Source organism: Chrysochloris asiatica, unplaced genomic scaffold, assembly GCF_000296735.1.
Source record: "Chrysochloris asiatica unplaced genomic scaffold, ChrAsi1.0 scaffold00495, whole genome shotgun sequence".
Lineage (NCBI taxonomy): Eukaryota > Metazoa > Chordata > Mammalia > Afrosoricida > Chrysochloridae > Chrysochloris > Chrysochloris asiatica.
In genome coordinates this window covers 556,224-565,473 of record NW_006409013.1, presented here as the reverse complement: position 1 = coordinate 565,473, position 9,250 = coordinate 556,224, and the positions used below count along the sequence as shown (strand labels likewise).

General features: G+C 38.7%; 1 protein-coding gene across 1 annotated transcript in view; it reads right to left on the bottom strand.

Moving 5' to 3' along the window:
• Positions 1-9,250, bottom strand: part of ULK2 (unc-51 like autophagy activating kinase 2) — a 179,084-nt gene that overhangs the window by 13,222 nt on the left and 156,612 nt on the right. The window contains exons 23-25 of the mRNA XM_006877430.1: positions 1,747-1,925; positions 1,238-1,356; positions 664-821 (exon numbers count right to left, since the gene is read on the bottom strand). Coding sequence (XP_006877492.1) covers positions 664-821; positions 1,238-1,356; positions 1,747-1,925 — 456 coding nt within the window. The remainder of the gene's footprint in view (positions 1-663; positions 822-1,237; positions 1,357-1,746; positions 1,926-9,250) is intronic.

Below are 9,250 nucleotides of genomic sequence, written 5' to 3'. Positions count from 1 at the left end.
TTCCAACCTTCTAAGTATTCCTTTATATGTGGTTCAGAGTTCTGGGGCCATCCCCTGAGCCTGCTTGGTCGGGTATTCTGTGTTGTTGGTGGTAGAGTTCTCTGCTACACGTCCACCCGATCCGCCATCTTGTTTGTTGTCCCTCGATTTTACTTTATAGCTCTATTTAACTACGGACAGTAAGTAAAAGCTGAACATATGAATTTTATATATTCGTTAACAAAGTATCAGTTTTTTCGAACAGATTTATCGGGGCAAAATTTCATAAATAGTAGAGAATATAGAATCAGATTCAGTGAAGTTTTAGGCACAAAGTATTTGAAAGATTGGTGTTGTTACAGTGCCATAGAGTCACTAATAGCAGACCCATATAAGGTTTGTGAAGAGCTCCTGGTGAGTTTGAACTGCCAACTTTGCGGGTTCTACAGCAACCTTGCCTAATGTTAGTCAGATTTTCAGAGGAATCATTAAATTTTACCAAATGTCCAAAAACAGACTTATATATCACATTAAAGGTTACTTAAATAGTATAAAGGATTTAGGGGGTACTCCACAATACCTGGGACTAAGGGGAAAAGACTTAAAAAAAAAAATAAATACTGTCAATTCAAAAGATACTTTAAAGATACTAATAAACAACATTAAATCTTTAAAAATGGTTACCATTTCTACAGCGCAATTATAGATGAGTTTCTCTGCAGTTACACTGTTGATTTCATCAACAAATCGCTGTTTATCAGAGAAGAAGCGATTCAGCTTTTCTGTAAGTTTCTTGCACATGGTGATGCAGAATTTATATCGTTCATTCAAATTTTTGATGACTGAAAGAAGTGAGATGGGAGTTAATTTTAGTTTATCTTTAGAAATAACAACACAGTGGCATGTACTTTTCCTGCTAATATACTGGGGGGAAATGGAAATCAGACGCTTTCATATGTTCTTTTTGACTTAAGAAAACATTGAGAATAAAGCACTTCTGACTTTCCTCTATCAATTACATGACTAAAAACCAACCTAACAACACCTAGCATCTTTTCCCTTCTGACTAACAGTGTTTAATAACAAAAGTGAGTTCTCATAAACAAAACTTTCTTTCTTGGTGTAACGAGAATGGGGAACCTGAGTACTGCTGGAGCCAAGCTGCCATGCTCACCCGGACCTCACCGTCCACGTCCGCGCTCTCCTGTATCTCACCATACACACTCACCCAGACCTCACCTTACATGCTCTCCCGTACCTTGTTTCACAGCTGTGGACGGGCTCAGTTTCCCGGACTTAATCTGGGCTTTGGCAAGATGTAGAGAAGCTGCTAGCAGCTGTGCTACTTTCATGTACAACACCAGCTGTTCTACCCGCCTGCACCAAGAAGAGACGAAGAGTGTGAGCTACACACCAGAATGGGATCCCCTGAACATCATGTCATGACGAAAATAAACCTTTCTCAGGGAATAGCGGCTTAGGGTTTTTAATGCACAGCACAAATAACCACTGAAGGAAGAAGGCTTAGTATGAAAAAGGGCTAGCGTACACGAATCAACAGTTAGACGTTATTATCAAACACCCTCAACGGTATAATGAACAGGGAAAAGGTAACACTGAAGTTGTATAGTCTCTAAACCAGTGAAACCTAATACAATGAAATGATTTAATTACCCTTCTGAATCTTTTAACCATGTAAGTGCATCTCAGAACACGTTTATAAAAAGCGTAATGAATTTAGAAACGAATGACAAATGAGACACAGACCCCCAGTCTTTGCTCAGTTGGCTGATCTGGTCCACAACCACACTCTCTTGAATCTGGTACAAGGAGACAGCAGATGTGCCCAGCTCTGGATTTCCTCCCCTCATGGCTGTCAGATCCAAGACACACTCAGTAAACATCAGCATCGTATTCAGATGGCGCAAGGTGTCTGTGTGCTCACGCTGTAACAAAGTCAATCTTTCCTTAGAAATTTTCAGAATAGGCATAGGCTCATTTCTGCATATAAACCATAATAACTACTACTGTTTTGCTATACATGTATCAGAATGATCAAAGAATATTCAGATTTTTATATTTCCTAAACCTGAGAAAATATACAAAAATTAAATCTAGGTGAGTACATTGTTTATTTTTTGACTCTTTCTATTGTGAATTATGCAAAGGTTTAAAGATCAAATCATCAGTTTTATATTTAAGAAATCACACACTGTTTCATCTCAATGACTGCCATTCCCTCCATGTAACAGCAGTAATCCCCCTTGTTTAGTGTAGTTCTTATTTCCATTCCGTCTTCCTTCCCAACCCTTCTGAAATTTCTTCTTATATCAATGTTCCCCTTTTGATCTTCCATGGTGACCATACCTTGCCAGGGTTCTTGTATCCTCTATATAGAGCTTCGCTGAAAATGGGGCCATTAGAGTGAGTTCTGGTCTAGATTTGAAGGGTAGTAGAAGGTCATAGTCTCAGATTCCTCCAGTTTCTTACTGACCTCTAAGCCCAGTCTTTTTAATAATTTTTAGTTTTGTTCCGTATTTTCTTCCACGCTATCTGGGCCCTTCTAATGTTATCCATTTCATAACAACAGGGTAGTGGCAGCTGGGTACCATCTAGGTCTTCAGATCTCAGATTCACTGAGACATGGTCATGTGTTCCGGTGGACTAAATGGTTCCAAGCATCTTCAATTTTCATCATTCTTCTTTCCTCCAGACAAGGAGAGACCAATGCACCTCAGATGGCCACTCATGAGCTTTTAAGATTCTAATCACTTCTAACCAAAATAGGATATAGAACATTGTCTTTAGGGACATGCAATGTCAGTTGACCATGGTATTCCCTGAGACTATGGGCCCTGAGCCCCCAGGTCCAGCAACTCGTCTCAAAGTATTCGGTAATTTCTAGGAAGTTTTCATCATTTTGCTCCGTGTATGCTTTACCACATTCATAGGCCTGTTTGCAGCAACAGTAAATACCCATTTACAAATATTGTTGTCAAAACTTTATATATTTGTGGGTGTACTCCCATTCTCCCTTTCACACCCATTCAGCCTGTGTAGCTATCTGTTCATGTAGAACACTGTTGTTGCTTGGCTGTATATACAAGAGTATTTATTTACCTCTATCCCCCCCTTTTAGCCCTTGTATTCCTCTGTGTCTTCACCTGTCTTTATCATTCTTCTGTCAACTTCCCTCTTGTAGATTGCTTTCCCTGTCACCTGAGTTAACATGTGTTTACCCTCTAGCCAATGAATTTATCTCCCTTCCCTCCCACCCCGGTTAATCATCACAGAATGTTTCTTTTAGCATAAAAACCTTGAGTTTTTACAATACTTCTCTCAACGTATTTGTCTTTTTGTGACTGATGAATTTCATTCAGCTTAATGTCCTCCAGGTTCATCCATGCTACGAGGTGCTTCACAGATTCATCATTACTCTTCAATGTTGCACAGTATTCCATTGTTTTTATGCACCAAAGTTTGTGTACCCATTCTTTCAATGATGAGCATTTAGGCTGTCTCCATCTTTTTGCCAGTGCTGCAGTGGACACTGTTGTTGTTGGGCTGTCAAGTCAGTTCCGACCCACAGCAACCCTGTGTCGGGTTTCCGAGAAGTAGCTGAGCTACTTCATGAGTTCCCGATTTTGCAGTTCAAATAAACTTTGCAGTCCAGTGTATTAACCCACAGCGCCACACCAAGACTCCAATGAACACGGTGTGTGCACATATCTACTCATGTCACGGCTCTTACTATTGGGGATATGTATAAAAATAGAAAGATTGCAGGGTCAAAGACATTTCTACTTCCAACTTTTTGAGGAAGTGTCATACAACGTTTATGTTAAATATGAGTACCCACAAAAGTAAGCTACAAAAATATGAGGTCCCTGTGTTTTTATCAGAAAAAACTGAAACATTAAATGATTAAATAATATGCATGAGACAAAAGTAAGGCAAAACTAGTATCAACATTAGATAGTTCAATGACGTTTGACTTTTAAAATATCAGAAATGCTTTAATTTTTCTGATGGTGTTTCAGTCAACCAAAGTATTAGGCCAACTGTCAAATCTCTAAATTTCTATGACCGCTTCAGGTAGTTGAAGGAGCAAGTCTAGACACAGACATTTCAGCATTTAGAGAGGTGACACTTAAAATTGATATTCTAAAATTAATGTTTTCAGATTTGGTTTATGTATTTTAAAATCTCAAGACTAAAAATTTACCGCCCCCCTTTTAATTTAAAAAGGACTAAGAATCTTTCTTAGAGACAGAAGAACCAACCAACGTTTAGGGGGGTGAGGCTCAGAGTAGGGACTCAGGGTTAGGGCTGTGGCTAGGTCTGAGTTAGGCCTAGTCATTCGTTCAGAGTTAGTTAGGACTAGGCTTAGTTGTGCTATAGGTTTGGTGTTTTGCTGTAGGATAAGCACTGGACCTAAAGGTTGGTTAGAACTGCAAGGTCGGCAATTAAAACTCACCAGTCTCCTCGGAAATCTTATATACAGGGTTCGTTATGAGCCAAACTGACTTAATGGCACTTAACAACAAGAAAATGGTTAGTATTAGGGGTAGGGGTCGGGATAGGACTAGGAGTAAGGCTTGGTCTAGTTTTAAGGTTACAATTAGGTTTGTTTTATTTTTCTTGAAATCTACTTGATGTCCTCTTCATTTGGAAGGTCTGTAAATATGTTATTCCCTCTCTTTTGTCATGCATGTTACTCTCAGGTTATTGTTTGTCGTAGTTGGTTCTCTGTCCGAAGAACTCCTTCTAGTATTTTTTGTAAGGTTGGTCTGGTCTTTACAAATTCTTTTAATATCTGTTTCTTTGACAATGTCCTAATCTCATATTTGACGGACAATTATGCTAGGTATATGATTCTTGATTGGCATTTTTTTTTCTTTCAAAGTTTTGTATATATCATCCCATTGTCTTCTTGCCTGCATGGTTTCTACTGAGAAATCAGAGCTTACTCTTATTAGTTCTCCTTTGTAAATAACTTTTCATTTTTCCTGAGTTGCTTTCAGTATTCTTTCCTTGTCTTCGGCTTTGAAAAGTTTGATTATATGTCTTGGTGATTTTCTTTTCGGTATATCCTGCTTGGAGTTTGTTCAACTTCTAGGCGTATCGTCTCATCTTTCATGATGGTTATGGACATTTTCTTCCAACAAGTCTTGGACAATTTTTTCTATGGCTTTTTGTCTCTTCCTATTCTGGAATTCCAATTACACATTAAATTATTCCTCTTGATTGTTGTTATTAAGTGCGGTTGAGTCGGCTACAAAACATAGAGACCCTCAACAGGATCCCTGAGACTGTAAATCTTTGTGGGTACAGAAAGCCTCATCTTTCTCTCATGGAATGGCTGATGTGCTTGATCTGCCAACTTTGTGGGTCACAGTCAAGCGCTTATCCTCTAGACACCACAGTCCACATAAATCTTGTCTTTCTTCAGGTTTTTAAACTATTTTTTCTGACTATTCCTCTAGTAGGTGAATACAAGAGATATTTCTTCACGCTCAGTAATTCGGCCTTCCATTGATTAAATGCTATTTCTTTGCTCTTGCAAAGCATTATCTATTTCTGAAGTCTTAGTATGAATCTTCTGGATTTCTAATCACCATTTTTTATGGCTTCCAAATATTCATTTATCTTATGTTTGTTCTTGTAGTATTTTCCTGAATTTTTTTTCTGTATTCTCCTTGCTTTCCTCAATCTTTCCCTCAGTCCATTGAAGGCACTTAAATGTCATTCTTTAAATTCCTTATTCAGTTCTGATACCATTTCTGACCTTGTATTTTGGTCACGTGTTTGAGGCACTCTGTCTTGTATTTTCATGCAGGCTGAAATGACCTGTTATCTCTAATACATTGTGTTAATATTTAATTAATGATGGTAGGTTGGTTGATGTGACAGAGACTGGATATGTGAATACAGTTCTGTTTGCTATTTGTGTAGTTCAAGGTGGATTCACATGCCTCCAGACCCAGAGGTGGTGTGGCCACCACCCAACCCCAGGTAGAGTACAGAATACACAAGAGAGGGGGTACTACTGGTCTCTAAGTTGGCGAAGACACAGACTGGCCACAACTCCTGGCAGAACCACACCCCTACTATTGCCCCCAACCTCCAACCATATCCTATACTTGGCAGGCTGCTCTATCATGATGGTCATGCCACTCCATGCCAGCTGACAGCCCCACATTTTTCTTCCCTCTCACTGCTCCTCAACTCCACCCCTCTGGCCTATCCTTTTAAGTGTAGAGTTCCAAGATCCCCCATCTGTATCTGTTTCACTTGGTCTCCCAGGTCTTTGTTGCAAAGGGTCTGCTCAGTGAGTGTGCCTACTCCACCATTCTGCCCCAGAAATCGTCTGAACCAACTTTGAACAGGCTCTCTGCTCTCTGACAGAAATTAGGACTTTATGTTCCAATACTGGATCACATACATGTAACAACTGGAATTCTTCTAATTTGGTGGAGACTGAAAAAAACCTGAGGCTTATTTTACTAATCTTAATCCCATATTAGTCATATTTTTTAAATTATTACTAAAATGAGTAAAAAGTCACTACTGAAATCTTTTATGTAACATTTTATAACTTTTATATGAAACATTTAATTCTCATTCATACAAAACAGGAATTTTAGAGAGTGTATGTGAAAAGACAACTTGTTCTTTAATTAGCCTGGAGAGCTACTAATTTAAAAATAACTTTTCTTGTTCTGAATGTGTGCCTTTTCCTAGCTCGAAGAGAGGAAGTCCTATTCTACGAATGGGAAGATCTGATCTACTGGACAAGGTATACGTCTCAGCATTAATGGTGAGAATAACTTTATTTTAACTAAGCTTAAGTGTATTATTTTTCTTATGGGAAAAAAAAAAAACAATATTTAAGAATAAAAATGTATGGCTTCAGGACAAAGATTTTATTCTAAATATCTTATAGTAGTGGTGGTTATGTGACTTGCAGTCAGTTCCAACTCACAGTGACCCTGTATAGGGTTTCTGAGGCTAACTACAAGGTCGGCAGTTCAAACAGACCATCTGTTACTGGGAAACCCTATACAGGGTCAGTACGAGTTAGAACAACTCTATGGTACTTAATAACAACAAAATCTTTACAGGAGCAGAAACTCTCATCTTTTTCCTATGGAGCAGCTGGTAGTTTCAAACTGCTGACCTTGTGGTTAGCAGCCCCACTGCATAACCACTATGATACCAGGGTTAAAAGCAGTAACTAAAGTTGAATTAACAAAAATAAAGAACACCTACTTACATCACTGCTGCTAAACAATGTACTGGGAAATAAGCAAGGAAAAAACAAAAACAAAAAATAGATAATGGACTTTATAAAAATTAAAAACTTTTTTTGTATCAATGGATATAATCAAGGAAGTTAAAAGGTATCCTACAGAATGGGAGAAAATATTTGGAAATAATTTATGTGCTAACAATAGTAATATCCAGACTACATAAAGATCTACTACAACTCAACCAATCAGTCTTGGAAGAAGAACAGGCAGAATGCTCCTTAGAAGTGGCAGTACTTCCTAACTCAGGGAGTCCTGGGAGCAGAGTGGATTACGAGCTGGGCTACTAATCTAAAGGTCAGTAGTTCAAATCTACCAGCTGCTCATGGGAGAAAGATTTACAGCCTCGGAAACCCGATTCATGGTCATCATATGAGTCAGAACTGACTCCACAGCACACCACCACCACTACTACCGAAGACTCAGAAGCGACTTGATGTTGGTTAGACTTTACCTAACAACAGCAATGCAACTTAACAACAAAGAGACATCATCCAATTAAAAAATGGACAAAATACTTGAGCAGGTATTTTCCCAAAAATCTACACAAATGGTCAGTGGGCATCCATCACTAGTCATTTAATGTTGTTAAGTACCGTTGAGTTGGTTCCGACCCATAGTGACCCTGTATAGGGTTGCCAAGGAGCGACTGGTGGGTTTGAACTGCCAGCCTCACGGTTCAAGTTGCCTTGCAGTCCAGCACCTTATCCTGCAGACCATACCTAATGACTCACGTGTCATTAGGGAACTACAATCAAAACCCATTTCACACTCACCAGGTGCCTATTATCCCAAAATACAAAAGGTCCTAAGTGTTGGGGAGGATATCGCTGCTGGTGGGAAAGGTGTAATGATGCTGCTTCTGTGGATACTATGGAAAAGTTTGGCAGTTCCCCAAATGTAAAACAAAATTACCATAGGACTCAGCAATGCCTTATCTAGGTACAAGAGGATTAAAGTAAAAAAGTATTGTTACTAGTGTTCGAGTCAAAGATGCATGTGTTTATTCCAGACAAAAGGTGTTTCCACATGTCTCTGTAAACAGACAAGTTATGTCAGTAATACCCTTGTCTTAGTCTCATTATGGTCCCTTGAAAAAAGGTTCTGGGGGAATTTTCTGGGCCACTTAAATTCAAGGCACAGAGGTGAGCTTGTAAGGTTTTGCTGTTTTTGAAATTCCAAAGAGGTGATCTCGATAGATTGTTCTCAGAGGACAGAGGCCAAGGAATATTTTTCCATTATGACAATGCACCTGCTCATTCTTTGATGGTAGGTACAGGATGTGCTACAGAATTTCTTTGGGAACATTTTGACATTTTTATTTAGTAAAAATTTTTATGATTTTGTAGCAATAAATTCTGACTCACCCTTGTATATTCAAAACAACTGAAAGCAGGGACTGAGAAATACCCTAGCACAGCAGCGTTCACTGCAGCAATCTTCCTACCAGTCAAAAGGTGAAACCAACCTAACAAAGGCTAATTCAGCCCTAAAGACCTATGATACTGTCATGTGTGTTATAACATGAATGCATTTGCAGAAGGGTACCGTTGCTATTTGGAGTGATGTACAAGTTTGGGAACTGGGCAGAGGTGATGGATGCACAACATGGAGAACGCAATTAATGTCACCAAATTGTACACTTAAAAATAGCTAAAATGGCAAGCTTCCTGTTACCTATATTTACCATAAAGAAAAAGTACAAAATGTGGCCCTGCCTATGAATCAGAGCTTGTTGTGGATGAACATCACAGTCAACATTATTCTAAACATTTATCAGTGATGTTTATCATAGATGAAGAAAAACTTAAAACAAAAACAACTGTAAGCACTGCTCAACAGTATTTTGCTCTTTAGTCATCACTATAACACTCTCATAGAGCATCCAAGTTTATCTTTAATCATCACTGTAACACTCTCATAGAGCGTCCAAGTTTATCTTTAATCATCACTGTAACACT